This window comes from Macaca nemestrina, chromosome 17 (genome assembly GCF_043159975.1).
Source record: "Macaca nemestrina isolate mMacNem1 chromosome 17, mMacNem.hap1, whole genome shotgun sequence".
NCBI classification, from domain to species: domain Eukaryota; kingdom Metazoa; phylum Chordata; class Mammalia; order Primates; family Cercopithecidae; genus Macaca; species Macaca nemestrina.
The window spans coordinates 5,013,786-5,038,145 of record NC_092141.1 but is presented as its reverse complement, the minus strand read 5'-3'; the positions used below and the strand labels follow the sequence as shown (position 1 = coordinate 5,038,145).

The following is a 24,360-nucleotide window of genomic DNA, read 5'->3' as shown; positions in this document are numbered from 1 at the left end:
CTTGAGTTCAGGAGTTCAACATTGCAGTGAGCTATGATTGTGCCATTACACTCCAGCCTGAGGGACAGAACAAGACTCTGTCTGTCCCTCCCCCTCAAAAAAAAAGTTACCATTGTTACCAGTGACATTCTGTCTATATACCTCTCCTGGAAGGTAACCATTCCCAGTCTGGTATGTGCAATATGCTTCCATAGACCTTGCCATGTTTTCTGCCTCTTCCCTCTGGAGCAGGGCCATCCAGTAGAATCCTGTACAGTGATGGAAATGGTATATACTTGCACTGTCCAATATGTTAGTTACTAGCAGCGAATGGCTACTGAGCACTTGAAATGCAGTTAGTGTAAGGGACTAATTTTTTTTTTTTTTTTGAGATGGAGTCTCGCTGTGTAGCCCAGGCTGGAATGCAGTGGCGTGATCTCAGCTCACTGCAACCTCCGCCTCCCAGGTATCCGCCATTCTCCTGCCTCAGCCTCCCGAGTAGCTGGGACTACAGGCGCCCGCCACCACGCCAAGCTAATTTTGTTTCTGTATTTTTTGAACAAGAAGCAGCCTCTCCAGGTCCTTCTCGGAGCATCTCCCTCACCTGTGGTTGTGACAGCAGCTCCACAGTTCTCCAGGTGCCCTGGCTGGGCGCTGCCCATCCTTCTACCCAGGCAGCACCGTGTCAACACCTTCTCCTCTCAGGAGCCAGGTGACCGAACTCCCGAAGCCATGGATAGGTAGAACAGAGGTAGACAGAAGAGAAAGAAGAAAGGAGGAGGGTGGAGATAAGATGAAGGGGACTGGTGCCCCATGTGGGCAGGGATGGGAGGCTGGACCGAGCGCTTAGTTCCTCCAAGGAAGACGCATTAACCTTTTCGACACCTTTATTTATGAAATGCTTATTGAACAGATACAAAGTTAGTGTCAGCAGGCTGGAGGAGGGAGTTAATATGCACTCCTTCCTTCCCCTGGTGGGGGCTAAAGCCAGAAGTGGCTTTATCCTTCCCTCCACCTTGGCAGCAATGGGCTGGGAGAGGCCCTGGGACAGGGAGGGGGTTCAAGGGCAGGAGGAGGAAGGGAACAATGGGTAGTAGGGCCTGGGGCAGAGCCCCCCTCTCCTGGAGTAAGAGGCTTGACCCTGCTCGCCCTGGCAGGAGCTGCGCTTCTCCTCTGCAGCATGAGAAGTGGTTTGCACTGGGCAGCGGGGGGGGTGAGCTTCTCTGGGACTCTCTCCTGCCTCCCCAGCCCAAGGTTGCGAGTGTCCTCTTCGGCTATTTCTCATGTAAGGGTCCTCTGTGACACCTCTAATCCCGTTCAGGGATGCCTGCCTCCCCAGATCTCACAGGGCACTGCCCTCAGTCCCTGCGCTTAAGGGGCAGGGAGCCAGACCTGGTGGGGCACAGCAGCTGGTGACCTCTCCCCGACGGGGGCCTCAACTATGTCCACACTTCTAGGGGGATCATGCCCTCCTTGCTACCCAGCGGGGGCAACAAAGACTCATCCTCAAGGAACTTGAGGGGGAAGTGGACCAGGTGGCCCTGGACCTGGGTGAGCTCAGACCGAGCCAAGGGAGGACTGACGGTGGCCAAGGGCTCCACGGCCACATACTCCCGGAGTGTCCGCAGGGAACGCGTGGCATTGGTCGGTAGGCAGCGGAAGATCTGTGGGCGGGGGCATAGATGCCAATAAGGCTTGGGGAGACTCTCCCAACAATCTAAGTCCGACTAGGCTCGACCCCTTCCCCCATGCCATCTCTCCATACCCCCACTGACCCTGGGCCTCTCTCTCTTTTTTTTTTTTTGAGACGCAGTTTCACTCTTGTCGCCCAGGCTGGAATGCAATGGTGCGATCTCAGCTCACTACAATCTCCACCTCCTGGGTGCAAGTGATTCTCCTGCCTCAGCCTCTCGAATAGCTGGGATGACAGGCACCCACCATCATGCCCGGCTAACTTTTGTACTTTTTTTTTTTTTTTTTTTTTTTTTTTTTTTTTTTTGAGACGGAGTCTCACGCTGTTGCCCAGGCTGAAGTGCAGTGGCGCGATCTCGGCTCACTGCAAGCTCTGCCTCCCGGGTTCCCGCCATTCTCCTGCCTCAGCCTCCTGAGTAGCTGGGACTACAGGCGCCCGCCACCGCGCCCGGCTAATTTTTTGTATTTTTAGTAGAGACGGGGTTTCACTGTGGTCTCGATCTCCTGACCTTGTGATCCGCCCGCCTCGGCCTCCCAAAGTGCTGGGATTACAGGCTTGAGCCACCGCGCCCGGCCAACTTTTGTACTTTTTTTCTTTTCTCAGAGATTCGCTTTTATTGCCCAGGCTGGAGTGCAATGGCGTGATCTCGGCTCACTGCAACCTCCGCCTCCTGAGTTCAAGAGATTCTCCTGCCTCAGCCTCCCAGTCACGCCCAACTAATTTTTTTGTATTTTTAGTAGAGAAGGGGTTTCTCCATGTTGGTCAGGCCGATCTCGAACTCCTGACCTCAGGTGATCTGCCTGCCTTGGCCTCCCAAAGTGCTGGGATTACAGGTGTGAGCCACTGCGCCCGGCCAATTTTTGTACTTTTAGTAGAGATGGGGTTTCGCCATGTTGGTCAGGCTGATCTCGAACTCCTGACTTCAGGTGATCCGCCCGCCTCGACCTCCCAGAGGGCTGGGATTACAGGCATAAGCCACTGCACCCGGCCTGGGCCACTAAATCTCTTGATAGCAAACGCCCCCAGGCCCTCATCCCCCTTCCGAGAATGAGTGTGTGGTGGGGCTTCTCTCCATCCTACCCTGAGCAGGATAATGCACGCATTTCCCCAGGCCACTCTCCCCCTCCCCTCCCAAGTTCCCACCTGCTCATAGATGTTGGCGTTGCTCTCAGCTGTGTCTTGCCACAACTGGAAGAAGTCATCACAGACGGGGTCTCGGAGATCCAAGTCTGGCCGGGTATTTGCTCCAAGAATCACACTATGGGAGAAAGGGGTCCCAGCAGGGCCAGATTAAGATCTTAGAGAACCTGAATGCCAGAAAAGTTACATCGTCCCTACTCAGGTAATTCAAAATTGGCTGGGTGCAGTGGCTCACGCCTGTATTCCCAACACTTTGGGAGGACGAAGCCGATGGATTGCTTGAGCTCAGGAATTCAAGACCAGCCTGGGCAATATGGCAAAACCCCATCTCTACAAAAAAGTACAAAAATTAGCCAGGCGTGGTGGCATGTGCCTGTAGTCCCAGCTACTTGGGAGGCTGAAGTGGGAGGATCACTTGAGCCAGAGAAGTCGAGGCTGCAGTGAGCTGTGGTCACGTCACCGAACTCCAGCTGGGTGACAGAGCAAGACCCTATCTCAAAACAAATAACAAACAAACAAACAAAAAAACAAAACAAACGCAATATAAAATAGTAAAATAAGTATAAAAGAAGCCAACAGAGTTCTGATTTGTCTTGACTTTGATGACTACCTTGGTGTTTTAAAAAATTATTTTTATTTTAAATTTTCTTCTTTTTCTGTTCTTTCCCCAATCCTCAGAACCTGTGAAAATAATTACTTTTTTTTTTTTGAGACAGAGTCTGGCTTTGTCGCTCAGGCTGGAGTGCAGTGGCGCCATCTCCGCTCATTGTAAACTCCGTCTCCCGGGTTCACGCCATTCTCCTGCCTCAGTCTCCCGAGTAGCTGGGACTACAGGCGCCCTCCACCACGCCCGGCTAATTTTTTGTATTTTTAGCAGAGACGGGGTTTCACTGTGTTAGCCAGGATGGTCTCGATCTCCTGACCTCGTGATCCGCCTGCCTCAGCCTCCCAAAGTGCTGGGATTACAGGCGTGAGCCACTGCGCCCGGCCAAAAATTACTTTTAAAAGATTTTTTTTTCTTTTGGCGGGACACGGTGGCTTACAGCTGTAATCCCAGTATTCGGGAGGCTGAGGCAGGAGAATCGCTTGAACCCAGGAGGCAGAGGTTGCGGTGAGCCAAGATCGAGCCATTGCACTTCAGCCTGGGCGACAAGAGTGAAACTACGTCTTAACAACAACAATAACAACAACAACAACAACAAAGATTTTTTTCATGGCCAGGTGCAGTGGCTCACACCTGTAATTCCAGCACTTTGGGAGGCTGAAGTGGGCAGATCACCTGAGGTCGGGGAGTTCAAGACCAGCCTGACCAACATGGCGAAACCCCGTCTCTACTAAAAATACACAATTAGCCGGGCGTGAAGGCACATGCCTGGAATCCCAGCTACTCAGGCGGCTGAGGCAGGAGAATCACTTGAACCCGGGAGGCAGAGGTTGTGGTGAGCTGAGATCTCGCCATTGCACTCCAGCCTAGGCAACAAGAGCAAAACTCCGTCTCAAAAAAAAAAAAAAAAAAAAAAAATTGGCCGGGCACGGTGGCTCACGCCTCTAATCCCAGCACTTTGGGAGGCCGAGGCGGGCGGATCACAAGGTCAGGAGATCGAGACCACAGTGAAACCCCGTCTCTACTAAAAATACAAAAAATTAGCCGGGCGCGGTGGTAGGCGCCTGTAGTCCCAGCTACTCGGGAGGCTGAGGCAGGAGAATGGCGTGAACCCGGGAGGCGGAGCTTGCAGTGAGCCGAGATCGCGCCACTGCACTCCAGCCTGGGCGACAGTGCGAGACTCCGTCTCAAAAAAAAAAAAAAAAAAAAAAAAAAATTGTTTCTCATTTTTTTTTTGTGTTCCTGCTTCACTGCTACTCTAAACTGATTAGTCTGCCTATTGATTTGTTTTTGTTTGTTTGTTTGTTTTTTTCTGTAGGCAGAGTCTTGCTCTGTCGCCCAGGCTGGAGTGCAGTGGCGCGATCTCGGCTCACTGCAACCTCTGCCTCCTGGGTTCAAGCGATTCTCCTGTCTCAGCCTCCCGAGTAGCTGGGATCACAGGTGCCCGCCACCACGCCCAGCTGATTTTTTGTATTTTTAGTAGAGACGGGTTTCATTATGTTGGCCAGGCTGGTCTCGAACTCCTGACCTCAGGCAATCCACCCGCCTTGGCCTCGCCAAAGTGCTGGGAAGTGCTGGGATTAGAGGCGTGAGCTGCCGTGCCCAGCCTTGCCTATTGAGAATCTAGGCCGGGCGCGGTGGCTCAAGCCTGTAATCCCAGCACTCTGGGAGGCCGAGACGGGCGGATCACGAGGTCAGGAGATCAAGACCATCCTGGCTAATACGGTGAAACCTCGTCTCTACTAAAAAAATACAAAAAACTAGCCGGGCGAGGTTGCGGGCGCCTGTAGTCCCAGCTACTCGGGAGGCTGAGGCAGGAGAATGGCGTAAACCCGGGAGGCGGAGCTTGCAGTGAGCTGAGATCCAGCCACTGCACTCCAACCCGGGCGACAGAGCGAGACTCCATCTCAAAAAAAAAAAAAAAAAAAAGAGAATCTAGCACTACCTCTACCTCTGGCTCCGGGAGTACCTATGTGGTGCTACCTCTTGTCCTGCTCAAAAGGCAGACGCCTCCATCTCCCTCCCACCCTGTGGCACCCCGCCCCAGCTCTACCTGAAGCAGTGCTTCCGCAGACTCAAGGCAAACCTGCCCGCCTGATACTCCACCCCATTCATGAGGGATGGTTCCGTCTCTGTGTCCTCGATCAGCACGGCCAGCTCACTGTCCCGCTTCCCCAGCAAGCTCCGGTCATTGATGTTTGCAGAACCTGGGGTGGATGTGGGGCACGCTGTCTGCTTGGGGCCAGGGCACTCCCCCCAGTACCCCATCCCCTCTACCAAAGCACTGGCCTGCAACACTCCTTCTTGGACCCTCTACCCCTACATGAGCCTAAGCTGCAGTCTCTGTCATCCCGGCCTCTCATCTCTTTGCCTGTCCCCGCACCCTCTCCCTGCCAGGGGCCCAGATCCGGCACTGACCGATGATGACTGTCCGGTCATCTGCGATGAGCATCTTGCTGTGGATGTAGATGAGCTCCGAGACGGGGTGCCCGCCCAGCTCTCCGTGTGTACGAAGCCCGCAGATGGAAATATAGTCCCGCCATGCTGTCCCCACTGCATACAAGAGATGGGGTGACAGGAGGGGAAGCGAGGGGAGAGGTGGCTCTGTGTGCAGACAGGGCCCTGCCCCACCTCCTCTCACTCCAGAAGCTCTTCCTACATAGAGTCTGGTCTCTCTACTTCTCCCTGCAGTGAAAGGCCAGCTATGGTCTGCGTAGCCTCAGAGGCTCACAGGAATGACAGCCTCCTTCCCCCACCCCCAGGCCTCCAGCGCCCCAATCTCCCTCTCCCAGGGGTCCAGGGCTTGAGCCCCCAGCCCCCAGCACTCACTGGCTGCTTTGAGGCGATGCAGGATTGAATACTCCCCACGACACAGGGTCCTGAGAGGAAAGACAGAGGGAGAGAAGTGGAGGCTGGCAGAGGGGAGGGGAGGTTGGGAGAGGTGGCCCTCCTTTAAGGCCCAGGAGGAAGGGATCAGGACAGAATCAAGAGGGGGACAAGGGTGGGATGGGGCCATTGAGAGCCCTGGGGGGTCACCTGTAAGTAAAATGCAGAATGGCCTGAATGGAGTTGCCACCACCCGTGGAGATATCACCCTCAAAGCCAGGGAGTAAGGGCAAAAGCACGTAGACTCGGAAACACTGCCCCTGTCTGGGGAGAGGGTGGAGTCAGAGGTGCGACTGGTCCCTCCAACCCCACCCCCTTCAACTGGGCTCAGACCACGCCCACAGTCCCCACCTTCCTGACAGTCCACCTTACTTGTGGGCCTTCAGGATTCTGTCCACAATCTCATCGCCCACCTTGTTCAGAACCGTCCGCCCATCTGAGCAGCTAATGAAGAACTGATTCTGGGGCAAGAACCAGAGACAGACATTAGCAGCCTGGCCGCTGGCGCTGTCCTCGGCCTCCAGCCCTGGTCCCAGGCTCCAGGCGTCTGCTTCTGCTCCGGGCCCAGCTCCACCAACCCTTGATGACTGACTCCACTCATTCCCCAGGTCTCTCTCCTGCGACATCCCTTCCATGCTCTCCCCCACCTCCTCCCAGTCAGACCTCAATGTAGAGGAAGTGTCGGCTCTCCTTGATGGTGTGGAGGTAGGCATTGAGGATGGAGTTCTCCAGGGTCCCTGCTGACCAGCGGTCCACTGACCGCAAGACCTAGGGAATGGTGAATGCGATGTGCTTCTTTTCATTTTCTTATTTTATGTTTTTTTTTAGACAGAGTCTCGCTCCCTTGCCCAGACTGGAGTGCAGGGGTGTGATCTCAGCTCACTACAACATCCGCCTCCTGGGTTCAAGCGATTCTCCTGCCTCAGCCTCTCTAGTAGCTGGGACTACAGGCGCACATCACCACACCTGGCTAATTTTTTGTAATTTTAGTAAAGATGGGGTTTTACCATGTTAGCCAGGATGGTCTCGATCTCCTGACCTCGTGATCCGCCTGCCTCGGCCTCCCAAAGTGCTGGGATTATAGGCGTGAGCCGCTGCGCCTGGCCGTGAGGTGCTTCTTAACCCCAGGAGAGGACAGTGTAGGGGGCTCTCACACCAGGGAGAGTGGGTTGGGGTGTTGGGCTGAAGGAGACAAAGGTAGGGGCTGGCTGAAGTGGGGGGCCTCACCTGCACAGTGGTGCACTGCCCCCCTGGGAGCGTGAAGGGGAGCTGGTTGGCAGTGCTGGTAGACTTGGGAAGCAGGTAGGGGTACGTGGGAGTCTTGTACTTGGCCTTGGTGGTCTGAAGTGGAGGGATGGCAGAGTCAGCAGGAGGTGCTGAGCTGTCTTTGACTCCCTCCCTCCCTCCAGCCCCCACCAGAAGGAATGAGCACCTTGGTGAAGTTCCAGCGCTGGATGAAGTGCCGGGCGAGGTCCCGGGCAGGTAGGCCGTGGACGACCACCCCAACGTCCCGCCATGGCATCCGTGGGGTCGTCTCCCTGTCAATGAAATCTGCGAGGCCCCGGGAGAGTCAGGGGAGACGTCAGGGCTGGACTCCTGGGGACACTTGGGGCAGGGAGGAGGAGCCTGCCAGAGGGAGGGCTGTACCACCCTTGACCCCTCTCATCCCATCCTCAGTACCAGTCCCAGCTTCTGACCCTGCTCTCAGCTCTCTGGGGTTTTGGCGGGTGGGAGGCTTCACCTTCGAAAGGCCGGTCGAGCTGCACCCAGTCCTTGGTGATAAGATTGCTGTAGTCCTTGCCCAGCCAGAAGAATTGGTTGTGAGAGAGGTCTGGGGTGGCCGGCGAGTCTGGGCACGGGGTGGGAGGCTGTAGGGGGAACACACCCAAGCCAGGGGCAAGGGGAGGTCATGGGGCTGTACAGAGCCAGGGCCAAAGAGAGGAGCACTGAAAGAGTGAGAGAGACGGAGAGGAAGAATGAAACAGAGGGTCTGATTCCCCAGCCCTCCCCTCCAGCCGCCTTTGACACTTTTAGAGGAATGGGGTGATGGTCAGTGAAATGGGGAAAGGACTGGGTTACAGCCCTTTCTTTTTTGAGACGGAGTCTTGCTCTTGTCACCCAGGCTGGAGTGCAGTGGCACGATGTTGGCTCACTACAACCTCCGCCTCCTGGGTTCAAGCGATTCTCCTGCCTCAGCCTCCCGAGTAGCTCAGATGATAGGCACCCGCCACCATGCCAGGCTAATTTTTTTGTATTTTTAGTAGACACGGGGTTTCACCATGTTGGTCAGGCTGGTCTCAAACTTCAGACCTCAGGTGATCTGCCTGCCTCAGCCTCCCAAAGTGCTGGGATTACAGGCATGAGCCACGGCACCTGGCCGGTTACAGCACTTTCAAAGTGGGTTCTTGGGGTCCCAGAAAGTTTGAGGAACCCTGAGGTGGGCAGGGCCTGGAATGATTGAGGGGGTAAGGCTGGAGTCGGGAAAAGGTGTGGATTGAGCTTATCTGAGTTTGGGGGTGCTTAGGGAGGCCTCGGGGGGATTACCTGGGAGGCAGCTGATTCAGAGGAGTCTCCAAGGTCAGTCAGTCGGTAGTGCAGGTCATCCCAGCGGCCATAGGCAAGGTCCAGTCCCCCCAGGAATGCTACCACTTGGTCCACCACCAGGAGCTTCTCATGATGGGCCCACAGCGTCACTTGGTCTGGGTGACGCATCACCTGGAGCAGGCATGGAGGGTTCATGAGGTGGGTTTAGGTGAAGGAAAACAGGAGGTACTGGGAGGGAGAGAGGAAAGATGGAAAGATGAGACCGTCAGGAAGCAGGAGCACTGGGGGCGGGGACAGTGTGGGGAGGAGGGCTGTCATGGGGGAGGGTCTCTGAGGCCCAGAGTCACCTTTATGTTTGGGTGCAGCAGCATCAGTGCCCTCTTGCTATAGCCACTGTTGATGCCCAAGGCCAATTCCACTTCCTTAAACAGCAGAATGGACACGCGGACACCCTCCTCCTGGTGGTGAGTTGGGGAATTAGATCCCAGTGCCTCTCCCAGAGTTGCCCCTTTCCACACTCCCAAACCCTTTCTACGTGGGTCCCTCCAGCCTGTGTGGAGATCCTAGAGGCTCTGCCACATATGCCCTGCTTTGCTGCTTGCAGCAGACTTAGACTAAATGTCATCTGTGTGCTCACCCACTCACCCATCCACATATCTATCCACCTACCCACATATCATCCATCCATCTATCTTCCCAAGCATTTACTCATCCCTTTATCTACTGTCTATCATTCATCCATCTACCCGCCTACCCTCCTAGCCCTCCACCTTTCCAACTCATATCCTTCCATCTATCACCCTTTCTGTCCTCTATCCATCCACCTGCCCACCCACCCTGCAACATCCATGCATCCTTCTTCCAGTCCATCAACACCACACATGCCCCTCCATGGCAGGTACTGTGCCTTGTAGTGGAACAATGATATTAACTAGTCCAGTGAAAGAGATAGACATGTACACCCCCAGATAACACAATAAAGTATTATGTTTACTGGGAGGGAAGTCTCTGCCAGGTGGAGGGAGCATGAAGAGGAAGGTGTCAGTTCTCCTTAGGGCAAAGGGAGAGGGCGGAGGTGATGTCTGACAGGCGCTGGGCCAGGATGGGCACATTTCCCTCCCCTGAAGCCTCAGACTCCCTATCTTCTCCCACGCTGCAGCCCTGCTAATGAACCTCCACCCATAGGCAACCCCCTCCCCCTGCAGCCCGACGGCTGTCCTCACCGCCTTCCTCTTGAGCATAATGTCCAGTCTCCAGTCATCTGAATGGGCCGGACGCTTCAGGTAAACCTCAGGACTCAACCTGGGATTCAGGGCAGTGGATTAGGGGCAAACAAAGCCCCAGACCACCAGCCGTACCCCCCTTCTCCCCCTTCCTCCGAGGAACACACTGACCTGCCCCAGGTTCTATCCTGCCCCATCTTATTGGGGCCTTTCCCACTCACCACCAGTCTGTGATGAAAATCTCCTCTTGAGCTCGAAGGATGGCATCTGCCACAGCAGCAAAGTAACCTGCCCCATTCACAAACCTGGGGGGAGGCCAAGCCAAGGAGGTCAGGGGAGTCAGAAGCCAGAAAGCTCTGGAGAGTGAAGACCGGAGGACAGTCATGGGTCAGAGGTGACAGCAAGGTCAAAGATCAGGAATGATCAGAGAGCACAAGCGGTATCAGACACATCAAAATAGTGTTTGCCCATATACGCTAAATACAAATAAAAATTACAAAAAGACACAATAACCTAATCAACTAAAGAATGGGGGGATTACTACATCATACATAAAGAACACCAATAAGTCGACAAGAAAAAGTCACATGAGCCAACGGAAAAATGAGCAAATCGTAAGAACTGACAGTTCACAGAGAAATTAAAATGGCCAGTTGTGGCAAATGATGTTCAGTTTCACTAGTAAACGAAGAAGTTAAAATGAAATTACATTGAAAATATCCATTAGATGGGTAATAATTAAAATCATTAGTAACATTCAATATCAGCATATTAGCATATCAGAATGTTATTCAATATGCTGGGGAATATTCAGTATGCTGGGTAAGTGGGTATTCTCATAGACTACGGGAATATAACTTTTAGGAGACAATTTGGCAGTATCAAAAAAGAAAAAAAAATATACATATATATAGCTTTTTTGAGATGGTGTCCGGTTCTGTCACCCAGGCTGGAGTGCAATGGCACGATCTTGGCTCACTGCAATCTCCGCCTCTTGGGTTCAAGTAATTTTCCTGTCTCAGCCTCCCAAGTAACTGAAATTACAGGTACCCGCCACCATGCCTGGCTGATTTTTGTATTTTTAGTAGAGACGGTTTTTGCCATGTTGGCCAGGCTGGTCTTGAACTCCTGACCCCAGTGATCTACCCGCCTCGGCCTCCCAAAGTGCTGGGATTACAGGCATGAGCCACAGCGACTGGCCAGCAGTTATCAAAATATTAAATGCACATAGCCTTTAATATCATTAAATATGCACAGTAATTTTACGTCTAGGAATACAACCTACACAATGCTTAGGCAAAGATCATGTTCATCGCATTGTGTGTAAGAATGAAAAATGGGAAATAATCTAAGTATCTAATCTCTCACACATGTATTAAGTGAAAAAATAAGTCACAGAAGAGGGTGCATGATCTCATTTATGTTGAAACAAAAGTAACACATGCCTGCACATGTGAAAATATGTAGGAAGGCCAGGCGAGGTGGCTCATGCCTGTAATCCCAGCACTTTGGGAGGCCGAAGCGGGTGGATCACTTAAGGTCAGGAGTTCATGACCAGCCTGGCCAACATGGTGAAATCCCATCTGTACTAAAAATACGAAAATTAACTGAGCATGGTGGTGCATGCCCGTAATCCCAGCTATTCAGGAGGCTGGAGGCAGGAGAATCGCTTGAACCCGGGGGGCAGAGACTGCAGTAAGCCGGTATCATGCCACTGCACTCCAGCCTGGGCGACAGAGCCAGACTCCATCTCAAAAAAAAAAAAAAAAAAAAAAGGCCGGGCGCGGTGGCTCAAGCCTGTAATCCCAGCACTTTGGGAGGCCGAGACGGGCGGATCACGAGGTCAGGAGATCGAGACCAGCCTGGCTAACACGGTGAAACCCCGTCTCTACTAAAAAATACAAAAAACTAGCCGGGCGCTGTGACGGGCACCTGTAGTCCCAGCTACTCGGGAGGCTGAGGCAGGAGAACGGCGTGAACCCGGGAGGCGGAGCTTGCAGTGAGCTGAGATTCGGCCACTGCACTCCAGCCTGGGCGACAGAGCGAGACTCCGTCTCAAAAAAAAAAAAAAAACCCAACCAAACAAACAAAAACAACCTCCGTCCATGACTGCCCTGTGCCTGTGATATTAGCACACGGGAGCCTGTGAGATCAGCTGCCACTGACTCCCAGCCTCTCCTCTGACTGCTCCTCCTCACTCAGTAACAACAATATGTCCTGGTGGTTCCCAAACGCCCTGAGCTATTTCTGTCTTCTCTGCCTGGACTGTTCTGCATTTTCTTTATCTCGTATAGTTGCATGAGGATCAGCAAGTGTACGCTGTTCCCATGCAATCACCAGTCCTATCAAAATATAGGACATTTTCATCGTCCTGGAATGTTCCCTCGTGTGCCCCGTTTGATTGCCCAGTCTTTGCCCCGTACCCTGCCACAGGCAACTGCTGATCTGATTTCCATCGCTGTGGATCGGTTTTGGCTGTTTTAGAAGTTTATAGCCGGGCGCGGCGGCTCACGCCTGTAATCCCAGCACTTTGGGAGGCCAAGGCAGGTGGATCACAAGGTCAGGAGCTCGAGACCAGCCTGGCTAACATGGTGAAACCCCGTCTCTACTAAAAAATACAAAAAACTAGCCGGGTGAGTTGGCGGGCGCCTGTAGTCCCAGCTACTTGGGAGGCTGAGGCAGAAGAATGGCGTGAACCCGGGAGGCGGAGCTTGCAGTGAGCTGAGATCTGGCCACTGCACTCCAGCCCGGGCGACAGAGCGACACTCCGTCTCAAAAAAAAAAAAAGAAGTTTATAGCCGGGCGCGGTGAGCTGAGATCAATAGAGCAAAACTCTCAAAAAAAAAAAAAAAAAAAAAAGGAAAATGTTTGTTAAATGAAGGACTAAATCAGATTTAAGAAGATCATAGAGAACAGAGAGGGTCAGTATGGTACAGGGGGGTTTAAAAAGTTACAGGAGGTTACAGACGTCAAGGGTCAGAAGAGATGACCAAGTCTGAGGGTCAGAAAGGTCAGAGCGAAATCAGAGAGATCAATGTGGTTAAAGATATCAAAGATCAAGAAGATTAAGGGCCGGGCGCGGTGGCTCAAGCCTGTAATCCCAGCACTTTGGGAGGCCGAGACGGGCGGATCACGAGTTCAGGAGATCGAGACCATCCTGGCTAACACGGTGAAACCCCGTCTCTACTAAAATACAAAAAAAATTAGCCGGGCGAGGTGGCGGGCGCCTGTAGTCCCAGCGACTCGGGAGGCTGAGGCAGGAGAATGGCGTGAACCCGGGAGGCGGGGCTTGCAGTGAGCTGAGATCCGGCCATTGCACTCCAGCCTGGGCAACAGAGCGAGACTCCGTCTCAAAAAAAAAAAAAGAAGATTAAGGAAGTCACAGGGTGGATCGCTGAGGTCAGAAGGGTTCAGAGGAGATAAAAGAGAGGGTGAAGGACTCAGAGACAGGGGGTCAAGAAGGCCACAGAAGGGATGTCAGTGTCTCACCACCGGGCCAAGGTCCCAGGCCGGGATGGGGCGTAGCTGTCATGCTGGTGCAGCTGTAGGAAGTCTCTGCCTGGGCCCCGTGCCAGCTCAGTGATCTCTTGGGCCCACCACCGTGCCTGCCGGTAGCTGCTGCACTTGAGAATCAAGGACCTGGATGGGAACGATGAGATGGACCATAAATCCTCGTCCTCCATACATATGATCTTGCCCAGAGACCTCCCCTTTCTTTCTCACTTCCTCCCTTGGTCCCTAATCACAACTCCACAGAGACAGGGCGTGTATGTATCTGCCTTATTTGTTTATTTATTTTTGAGACAGAGTTTAGCTCTTGTCCCCCAGGTTGGAATGCAGTGGTGCGATCTCTGCTTACTGCAACCTCTGCACCCTGGCTTCAAGCGATTCTCCTGCCTCAGGCTCCCAAATAGCTGGGATTACAGGCCAGCACCACCACGCCTGGCTAATTTTTGCATTTTTAGTAGAGACAGGGTTTTACCATGTTGGTCAGGCTGATCTCGAACTCCTGACCTCAGGTGATCCGCCCGCCTCGGCCTCCCGAAGTGCTGGGATTACAGGCATGAGAAACCAGGCCTGGCCGTATCCACCTTACTCACAGTTGGAGCCTAGTATTGTATCAGCAACCAGTATTGTACCAGGCACTCAGGTTTGTTGAATGAACAAATGAACAAATGGAATTTCCTTTATGTCAGCAGTTCCTTTCCTGGGCTTCTACTAATCCCCTTTCTCTGGGCCCAGTCTCTAAGAGCAGTCCCAAGCATCTGGCTAGACCAGTTCCCTGGTTCAAAACTATGTCCGGATCCCGGGAGGTGGAACAGCCTTCCTCTCTACTGTGGTCTCTCTTACTCAACCCCCAGCAGGGCTGCAGGCTGGCTCACCACTCAGCCGGTGTCTCTCACCCCAGGGAGGCCTCACCTGTGGGAGGTGTCGATCCGCACGCCGTACCGTGCCTCCGTGCTCCTTTTCCCCACCTGCACCTCAAAGCCAGGGTCAAAGAGCTGAACAAATGAGATGGCACCCGTCTCGAGGCACATGTACAGCAGGAAGGAGTCCTTCACCACCAGCCACCTAGAGCAGAAGGGCTCCCTGTGTTCCTCTCTGCCCTCGAAATTTTATTCCTCACCCCCACCCACTGCCCAGCTGCTCAGCCATAGCCCTTACCTCTTGGACCAGCGATAACAAACTTGGTCTCGGCCACAGCAGGTGAGGCCAGGAACGCGGTGGCCACCTGAGCGCTTCCGGATCGTCCCCTCCCTGTGGGGCAATCAGGAAGAGAGGCTGGATGAGGACTCCAGACCCCCAGCCCACCCTGCACTGCTTGCCCCATTCTCAGGCAGGGAGAAATTAAGAGGGATGTCTACAGATGCCTGGGTGAAGGGGGCCAGACACTCACAGCCCTTTGCAGCCCAGGTCTGGGATAAAGGACAGCTGACTGACTTCCAGGAATTCTGTCTGCAGAGGAAAACAAAAGGCCAGAGGAGATACCTGGCTTTCAGCTCCTCAGACCCTGGGGCCCCTGGCCCTCCTCCCCCTGAGGGTCTGATGATCCTGCTCCACATCTAAAATCAGCTCCTGGACCTTACCAAGGCATGGTAGTTGCGATAGAAAGACATGGTCAAGAGGCGGTTGAGGTAATTCTCCAGGTATTTCTAAAGTGGAGATGAGAGAGAAAGAGACAGATGGGACCAGAGTCATTTGCACATCCAATGCCTTCCCAGAGGACCTGGCATCTGGTCCCACCTGTTTGCTGGCTGCATGTCTGGTAGAGCCCTCAGGACCTGCCCGGGGTAGAGAGGGCATCTCTCTGTTGGCTGCATCTTGGGCTGGAGAATAGGCAACGGCAAAACTGTGGAAAGGATGGATGAGGTTCAGGTAAGAGCTGGGAGGCTGGGTGCTCTGGTTCCTGAAAACACTGGAGATGGGGCTTGGAGGAAAAGAAGAGGCCTGGAGGTGGCCAGGCGTGGTGGCTCATGCCTGGAATCCCGGCACTTGGGGAGGCTGCAGCAGGTGGATCACTTGAGCTCAGGAATTTAAGACCAGCCTGGGCAACACAACAGCACCCCATCTCTACAAAATATACAAAAATTAGTTGGGTGTGGTGGCTGTGGTCCCAGCTACTCGGGAGGCTGAAGTAGGAGGGTTGCTTGAGCCCAGGAGGTTGACATGAGCCAAGATCATACCAGTGCACTCTAGCCTGGGTGACAGAGGGAGACCTTGTCCAAAACAAAAACAAAAACCAAGCAAAAGTCCTAGAGTCTGGCAAAAGGAAGGCCCCCTACCCTGGGAATGGAGACTAGAAAAGGGTGAGGCTGCCAAGAGTATTTTGGGCATCCCGCCCAGCTGAGATGCTGGCACAGAACCATGGACAGGGAAAGCTGAGCAGGGAAAGTTTCCTGGTAACTGGGGTCAGGGGAGGGGCCCAGTGGCCAGAGTTGCAGGGAGGAAAGATTGTGGCCTGGGGGTGAGACAGGCAGAAAGGAGGGTGGGGGGCACCTGCCCTCTACAGGACTCAGTCTGATCCCCCTCACCGAGCCAGAGGGAGCAGACTCATCAAGACTTTGTGTCTCAGGAGGTCCCGATGCAGCTCCTGAAAATGACGGAACTTCTTCTTGGTTGTCCAGGTAAAGTCGCCGTGAGTCAAGCGGACAGAATACAGAGTGCAGGTTCCTACCTAGGGGTGTGAGGAACTGAATGGATGACCCCCGTGTTGAGTCCCCGCCTCCCCACTCTGGCCAGCTCTCCCTTTCCCTCTTCCCTGGGGCCAGCCCAGCCACCTTGGATCCATTCCAGGCCGCCCTCCCTTTCCCCCTCCCTGGGGCCAGTCTGGCCACCTTGGATCCGCTGGTGTATCTTTCGGTGCCCACCACCTGGGCTGTGACAGGGACCCCAGGTGCGAACACCAAGGGGTGCACTTTCAGAGGCTGAAGCTCATAGATGGCCAGAAACGGGTGCATCCGGTCGGCTGGGAGGAAAGAAAGTCGAGGAGTGTAGACCCCCACAGGCCCCAGCCCCCTGGCTCCCCACGCCTCTCCTCCCCGAGGGCCATCCATATTCCCTATGTACCTGGGTCCTCTCCCTCCCTCAGAGTGTCCACCTCATCGGACTCCATCTGGAGCTGGCTGGAGTCCAGTTCGTCCCCAGTGGGGAAGAGGCTCTCAGGGGTCGCCATCATCCTAGGAATATAGGGAATCCTCAGGGAGGCGAGTTGCCCTGCAGCACCCGCCCCCCATCCTAACTCCTGCAGGTCCTCCATCTCTTCCAGGTCCTCCTCTTCCCCCACAGACTCCTGACCGCCCGCTGATGACGACCGACCAGTTTGCAACGCCCCACCGACCCCTTCGAGCCCCCATCCGCTATCTTAGTCCTTCATCCACAATCCCAGTCCCAGTCCCGCTCCCCGACCCCCGCCCCGTCCCGTAACCAGAGACCCGGGGAACACCCAGCCAGGCCCGGAAGGCTCCGACCTGGGGCGGCACAGCAGCTGCGCGGAGAAGCGGCCCCGGGTGGTCGGGAGAGCGCGGGGCTACGGGGCTTACGCCAGGCCAGGCGGGCCGGGGGCAGGGGTCCAGGCAGGAATGAGGAAGTTACGCGATCCCCGCCGAGGGGAGAAACCCCGAAATCTGAGCGTGCGACTGAGTCTGGAGGCTCCGCAGCCCGAGCCCTTTCCGTCCCCGCCCGATTCCCGGGACCGGGGACCCCCGCGCGCCCCTTCCCGGCCGCCTCACCCTGGCAGACGGAGCCAGCGCCCGCGCGGGTTCCCGAGCCAAGCGAGCAGAGCGGAGCCGGAGCCGCAGCCGGAGCCCACGCCCCAGCAGGCCGGGGCGGGGCTGGGGCTCAGGGCCTGCCCTCGGGGGCGGGACGGCCCCCGGCCTCACCTCCGCGGGATTCTCGTCTGTCCTGTCCCGCCCCCGCCGCCCTCGGCCCGCCCCGCCGCCCCGCCGCCCCGCCGCCCCGCCGCCCCGCCGCCCCGCCGCCCCGCCGCCCCGCCGCCCCGCCGCCCCGCCGCCCCGCCGCCCCGCGCACCACCGGGAGCCCGGGGGCTGCACTGTGCTCTGCAGGGCCGCGGGGCCGCGCAGCTCTCTCGGTGAGACCGGCAAGTGCTGCAAAGCGTCGGGGCGTCCCGCGCCGTCGGTCCCAGCGTGCCCGCCCGCCGCCCGCCGCCCGCCGGGGCACCCCGCGCTGCGCGCATCCTTCCGCTCGGCTCCCGCCCCGGGCCCCTCCAGCCGCGGGCGCTGCCTCGGCCCCCGGGGACACGCGCCTCCGCTGCGGGAGCTGCCGTTGGGTGCCCCTCTCCCAGACCCGCTGCGAGCCACGTTCGACCTAGCCCAGATAGCGTTTGTACCTGGAAGGAATGAGGGCGTAAAAGGCCCGAGGGGTGGTGGCTACAAACCCATTAGTGTAAGAAAGCGGGCATTCTTTCATTCATTCACCAAACATGTATTGCGCGCTTACTCCTTGCCAGACACTGAGCGTATGGTAGTAAATAAGATGGTTACGGAGCCTGCTCAGCTGGAATTGACAGTCTAGGGGGGAAATAAAATTTTTTCGGGTATTAAAATACAAGAGATTTCAATCTTTTTTAAAAAGCAGATTTATTTTTCTCTTCTTTTGATAGACATGTGTGTTTCCAGTTTTGCCCGTTGTTTTAGCTCCTGTAAACATCCCTGACTTTGTGTGGATAGTTTTCCTTTATCTTGGGTAACTAGCGAGTGGAGTTGTTGGATCATGTAAGTGTATGTTTAACTTATAAGAAACTATCACACGATTTTTTTTGAAATGGTTGTTACAGTCTAGATTTCCAAAATCAGTGTATGGTGGTTCCAGTTATTCTATGGCATAGCCAACATTTGATATTCTAAATCTTTAGCGTTGGCCATTGAATGGATGTCATAGGCACACCATTGCAATTTGATTTGCATTTATCTGGAGATCAATGATATTGACCATGTTTCATGTGCTGATTGGCCATTTGTATGCATTCTTTTATAAAGTGCCTATTCAGTCTTTTGCTAATATTTATTTATTTATTTTTTTTGAGACGGAGTCTCACTCTTGTTGCCCATGCTGTGGAGCAGTGGCACGATCTCGGCTCACTGCAACCTCCCCCTTCTGGGTTCAAGGGCTTTCCTGCTAATTTTTGTATTTTTAGTAGAGACAGGTTTCACCATGTTGGCCAGGCTGGTCTCAAACTCCAGACCTCAAGTGATCTGCCCTCCTTGGCCTCCCAAAGTGCTGTGATTACAGGCGGGAGCCACCATCCCCGGCCTTTTGCTAATTTTTTCTTTTCTTTTTTTTTTTTTTTGAGAGGGAGTTTTGCTCTTGTTGCCCAGGCTGGAATGCAATGGCGGGATCTCGGCTCACTGCAACCTGCGCCTCCCAGGTTCCAGCAATTCTCCTGCCTCAGCCTCTTGAGTAGCTGGGATTACAGCCACCGGCCACCACGCCTAGCTCAATTTTTGTATTTTTAGTAGAGATGGGGTTTCACAATGTTGGCCAGGCTGGTCTGGAACTCCTGACCTCAGATGATCCACCCTCCTTGGCCTCCCAAAGTGCTGGGATTACAGGCGTGAGCCACCACGCCTGGTCATAAACTTCTAAATTTAAGGCAAAAACAATCTATAGTGATGGAAATCAGATCAGTAGTTGCCTGTGGCAGGGTGTAAGGAAAAGATTGCCTGTAAAGGGACACGTGAGGGAACATTCCAGGATGATGAGAATGCCCTGTATTTTGATAGGAGTGGTGATTGCATGGGAGTATACACTTGTTAATACTCATGGAACTGTACGTTAAGATGTGTGCATTAGGCCGGGCGCGGTGGCTCAAGCCTGTAATCCCAGCACTTTGGGAGGCCGAGACGGGTGGATCACGAGGTCAGGAGATCGAGACCATCCTGGCTAACACGGTGAAACCCCGTCTCTACTGAGAAATACAAAAAACTAGCCGGGCGAGGTGGCGGGCGCCTGTAGTCCCAGCTACTTGGGAGGCTGAGGCCGGAGAATGGCGTGAACCCGGGAGGCGGAGCTTGCAGTGAGCTGAGATCCGGCCACTGCACTCCAGCCTGGGCTACAGAGTGAGACTCCGTCTCAAAAAAAAAAAAAAAAAAAAAAAAAAGTGTGCATTAAATTGTATGTACATTTTTGCTTCAATAAAGTTCATTGAAAGAAAAACAAGGCCGGCGTGGTGGCTCACGCCTGTAATCCCCATACTTTGGGAGGCCGAGGTGGGTGGATCACGAGGTCAGGAGATCGAGACCATCTTGGCCAACGTGGTGAAACCCCATCTCTACTAAAATTACAAAAAATTAGCTGAGCATGGTGATGCGTGCTACTTGGGAGGCTGAGGCAGGAGAATTGTTTGAACCAGGGAGTCGGAGGTTGCAGTGAGCTGGGATAGTGCCACTATACTCCGGCCTGGTGACGGAGTGAGACTCCGTCTCAAAAAAAAAAAAAAAAAAAAGACTGCATAACTCGGGCAGTATGTGTCATCAGCAACCTAACGTTTCCCACAGTGTGGTACCTTCACGGAATGATGAAACAGCCCTTGTACAGCTTTACTTACGGGCACTTAGAGTCCTTGGCTAGGATGCTCTTGACTAGAGGGTCTCTGACTAGAAGACCAGAGCCTCGGCTCCGGCCACCCCAAACTGGCTGAGGGCATCGATGCTTGGGGACATGCTTCAGAAGCTCAGTGTACTGGTTAAAAGAGTAGATTCTGGCTGGGTGTGGTGGCTGATGCCTGTAATCCCAGCACTTTGGGAGGCTGAGGTGGGCGGATCACTTGAGGTCAGGAGTCCGAAACTAGTCTAGACAACATGGTGAAAGCCCATCTCTACTAAAAATACAAAATATGACTGGGGATGGTGGCGGGTGCCTGTAATCCCAGCTAATTGGGAGGCTGAGGCAGGAGAATCACTCGAGCCCTGGAGGCAGAGGTTGCAGTGAGACAAGACTGCACCACTGTAATCCAGCCTGGACAACAGAGCAAGACTCCATCTCGAAAAAAAAAGAGTAGATTTTGGGGTCAGACTGACTCAAGGTGAGGGTTGTGAGGTGGGCATGGTTCCTACTCTGTACTGCCTGCCTGTGTGACCTTGGGCAAATTACCTTGCCTCTCAGTGCCTCCTTTTCCTCATCTGTAAAACCAGGATAGACTTACCAGCAAGGGACTTACCTCAAAAGATCTTTGAGGCTGGGTGTGGTGGCTCATGCCTGTAATCCCAGCACTTTGGGAGGAAGAGGCAGGCGGATTGCCTGAGGTCAGGAGTTTGAGACCAGCCTGGCTAACGTGGTGAAACCCCGTCTCTACTAAAAATACAAAAAAATTAGCCAGGCATGGGGGTGCACACCTGTAGTCCCAGCTATTCTGGAGGCTGAGGTAGGAGAATTGCTTCAACCCGGGAGGCGGAGTTACAGTGAGCCAAGATCGCGCGACTGAACTCCAGCCTGGGCGACAGAGTGAGACTCTATCTCAAAAAAAAAAAAGATCTTTGACATGATTAAGTGAAATGAGATAACATGTAAAAGTTCCTAGCATTTACCTGACACAGCATCATTAATCAATTATAACCATCTTCATAACAGGGGACAGGAACCATCAGACCATTTAATGAGAATCTAACATTTCCCTGGATAATAAAGTTTCTTAGTCTAAAAAAATAGAGTATTCTTTAAAGTCTACATCTTGGGCACTCCAAGTCTCATTCTAAAATACAAACGAATCCCCAGCCGTGTCCAGCCTGGTGCCAAGTTGTCGGGCATTGCTATAGTGAAATTTTACTGTATCTGTCACGGCACCTCTGCATCTGTCCCTGCGTGCTACCTCTCCCAACCACCTCCTGCTTCTCCATGGGGATCAGAAAGGACCCCCAAATTAATGGGGCATAAAAATAGGTGTCTGAATGGGAGTATACCCCAGCCCTTTCTTCCCCCCTCCTCTCCCCATTCCATCCCTGGCGCCTATAATCACCAGGCGGTCTGAAGCTAAGTGGTAGTTTTGCCCATGGTGGGGGGGCTCGGAAACCACACCCCTCTCCCGGGAGCCCTCCTGGCCATTCCCCACTCCAGTCGCCTCCACTGTTGAGATGGGTCTGAAGGGGGCATGGTGTTTCCCATGGTGCGGGTGCCGGAGACAGCGGGGGACTGAAAGAGGAGCAGGTATGGGGTAGACTGAGGGTAAAGTGGGGCTGTCAGGCAGTCAGACAGACAACTGCATCGCAGGGAGAGAGAGAAATGCTCAAACCACCAAAAGGAAAAGGCACATTTGTCTCCCTGGGTGGGAGGTGGGTCACCAAAGTCCTCACAGGACTGGCTAAATACTTTGTGGGGCCCAGTTCGAAATGCCTAAGAGGGGCCCCTCATTAACAATTTAAGAATTTCGGCTGGGCGCAGTGGCTCACTCCTGTAATCCCAGCACTTTGGGAGCCCGAGGTTGGCGGATCACGAGGTCAGGAGATGGAGACCATCCTGGCTAACACGGTGAAACCCCATCTCTACTAAAAATACAAAAAATTAGCCGGGCGTGGTGGCGGGCGCCTGTAGTCCAGCTACTCAGGAGGCTGAGGCAGGAGAATTGCTTGAACCCGGGAGGCGGAGGTTGCAGTGAGCCGAGATAGTGCCATTGCACTTCAGCCTGGCAACAGAGTGAGACTCTGTCTCAAAAAAAAAAAAAATTAAGAATTTCAAGATGGTGATAGCAGAACCCTATGCCAAGCACGGTGGCCCTTTTGAGTCTGGGGATCCTATGCAATTGCACAGGTCACATGCGTGTGAGCCAGCTCTGCTTGCTCTGCAACAGTCCCTCTCCCTCTCCCTGCTGCTGTCACCCACGCTCCTCACCGGTCCCCAGGCCCCAGGTGTCTTCCCTGCTTCCCTCCTCAACCCTGGGTTGGGGGCGAGGGAGGAGGTGAACCCTGACCTACAACTTCCTTCTTTCCTCTCCCATCTTTTAGGCCTGAGTCCTGCTGCCCCTCCAGATCCCAGTCCAGCTATAGCCCCCATCATGGCTGAGGGAGGGGTACCCTCGCCAGGGCCTGGTGCCTACTTCAGCAGGAAAGCCCGACTCTCCTTCCGCCACCAGCTGCATGACATAGCATCGGCCAATGACTCCACCATTTGAAGGGGACAAGGAGCTGAACCTCCAGGAAGGCTTAGCAAGCTTCCTTCCCCAGACTTCTCAGCGATCCTAATGTCCACCTCCCCAAGTCCTTTCTAACCTTCTCATTAAATATGTTCGTAGTTGCTAAGTGCTGTGTGTGTGTGTGCAGGGGAAGTAGATGGGGCCAAGGCTGCAGGGCTGGGTTATGGGGCTGAGATGGGAAGTGTTGCCTATGGTGGGAGTGAGACACAGGAATGATGAATATGAGGCAGCTCATCTCATGCAGAGCCCAGGTGTGACAAGTGGGAAAGTAAGAATTGGCTGACATCAAGCTTCAGAGTTGAGTGTGCTGAAGACAGTCTGGGGTGGCTGGGGGCTGGGCAGGATGGCAGATGGGATGAGAAAGCATATTCATTCAGTAAAATGCCAAGTATCTACCCCTGCCAGGCATGGAGGAGATATCAATGAACCAGGAAGAAAGAATTCTGTCTTCTCACTGAGCTGACTTTCTAGTAGAGGTAGGGAGACAATCATACACAGGTAAACAACTAAGTGAACCCAAGACAGTGATATGTGCTGCTGTGAAGAAAGTGAAACAGGGTCATGTGAGAGTGGGACTAGGGGGTGGTGTTTCTCCAGTTTCAGGTGGTCGGGAAATGCCTTCCTGATGAGGTGACATTTGAGCTGAGAGCTGAATGATGAGTAGCCACGTGGAAATCGGGGAGCGATGTGTCAGCGTAGGTTTACTAGTTCCAACAAATGGCCATCTCTGGTGCAGAATGTTGACAGTGAGGGAGGCTGCCCACGTGGGGAGAGGAGCACATGGGAAATATCTGTATTTTCTACTCAATTTTGCTGTGAACCTAAAACTGCTCTAAAAAATGAATTTTAGGCCGGGTGCGGTGGCTCACGCCCATAATCCCAACACTTTGAGAGGCCTAGGCAGGAGTACGAGACCAGCCTGGCCAACATGGTGGAAACCCGTCTCTATTAAAAATACAAAAAAATTAGCCAGACGTGGTGGTGGACGCCTGTAATCCCAGCTACTCAGGAGGCTGAGGCAGGAGAATCGCTTGAACCCAGGAGGTAGAGGTTGCAGTGAGTCGAGATGGCACCACTGCACTCCAGCCTGGGGGACAGAGCCAGACTCCATCTTAAAAAAAAAAAAATTGCAAGGCCGAGGCAGGTGGATCACCTGAGGTCGGGAGTTTGAGACCAGCGGAGAAACTCCGTCTCTACTAAAAATACAAAATTAGCTGGGCATGGTGGTGCATGCCTGTAATACCAGCTACTTAGGAGGCTGAGACAGGAGAATCGCTTGAACCTGGGATGTGCAGGTTGTGGTGAGCTGAGATCACGCCATTGCATTCTAGTCTGGGCAGTAAGAATGAAACCCCGTCTCAAAAAAAAAAAAAAAAAAAAAAGGCCAGCTGTGGTGGCTCATGCCTGTAATCCCAGCACTTTGGGAGGCCGAGGCAGGCAGATCACAAGGTCAGAAGTTCCAGACCAGCCTGGCCAATATGGTGAAACCCTGTCTCTATGAAAAATACAAAAACTAGCTGGGTACAGTGGCACGCGCCTGTAATCCCACCTACTTGGGAGGCTGAGACAGGAGAATCGCTGGAAACCGGGTGGTGGAGGTTGCAGTGAACTGAAACCAGGCCACTGCACTCCAGCCTGGGCAACAGAGCAA

At 53.9% G+C, this 24,360-nt stretch overlaps 2 protein-coding genes across 5 annotated transcripts; one reads left to right on the top strand and one right to left on the bottom strand.

The window, feature by feature from the left end:
* Positions 1 to 852: 852 nt before the first annotated feature.
* Positions 853 to 17,418, bottom strand: LOC105472332 (phospholipase D2). 2 transcript variants are annotated; one of them, XM_011725475.2, is made up of 25 exons: positions 17,299 to 17,418; positions 16,637 to 16,746; positions 16,405 to 16,535; positions 16,102 to 16,244; positions 15,314 to 15,419; positions 15,157 to 15,222; positions 14,967 to 15,025; positions 14,735 to 14,827; positions 14,489 to 14,641; positions 13,559 to 13,708; positions 10,291 to 10,374; positions 10,070 to 10,148; positions 9,194 to 9,304; positions 8,847 to 9,017; positions 8,044 to 8,170; positions 7,735 to 7,853; positions 7,530 to 7,643; positions 6,966 to 7,070; positions 6,675 to 6,763; positions 6,453 to 6,566; positions 6,246 to 6,295; positions 5,835 to 5,969; positions 5,470 to 5,623; positions 2,816 to 2,930; positions 853 to 1,643 (listed from the first exon to the last, which is right to left on the bottom strand). In XM_011725475.2, the coding sequence occupies exons 2-25, from the start codon at positions 16,743 to 16,745 to the stop codon at positions 1,419 to 1,421; spliced, it is 2,802 nt and encodes a 933-aa protein (XP_011723777.2). In that variant the 5' UTR covers position 16,746; positions 17,299 to 17,418; the 3' UTR covers positions 853 to 1,418. The 2 variants fall into 2 exon arrangements, with proteins under 2 accessions (XP_011723777.2, XP_024645823.2); XM_024790055.2 differs by lacking the exon at positions 17,299 to 17,418 and having other exon boundaries at positions 16,637 to 16,837.
* Positions 16,059 to 22,799, top strand: C17H17orf114 (chromosome 17 C17orf114 homolog). 3 transcript variants are annotated; one of them, XM_071082187.1, is made up of 2 exons: positions 16,059 to 16,194; positions 22,522 to 22,799. In XM_071082187.1, exons 1-2 carry the CDS (start codon positions 16,152 to 16,154, stop codon positions 22,686 to 22,688), a joined length of 210 nt encoding a protein of 69 aa, XP_070938288.1. In that variant the 5' UTR covers positions 16,059 to 16,151; the 3' UTR covers positions 22,689 to 22,799. The 3 variants fall into 3 exon arrangements, 2 of the variants coding, with proteins under 2 accessions (XP_070938288.1, XP_070938289.1); XR_011615332.1 differs by lacking the exon at positions 22,522 to 22,799 and adding an exon at positions 16,836 to 17,204 and having other exon boundaries at positions 16,084 to 16,194; XM_071082188.1 differs by lacking the exon at positions 16,059 to 16,194 and adding an exon at positions 21,646 to 21,727.
* The last annotated feature ends 1,561 nt before the right edge of the window (positions 22,800 to 24,360 follow it).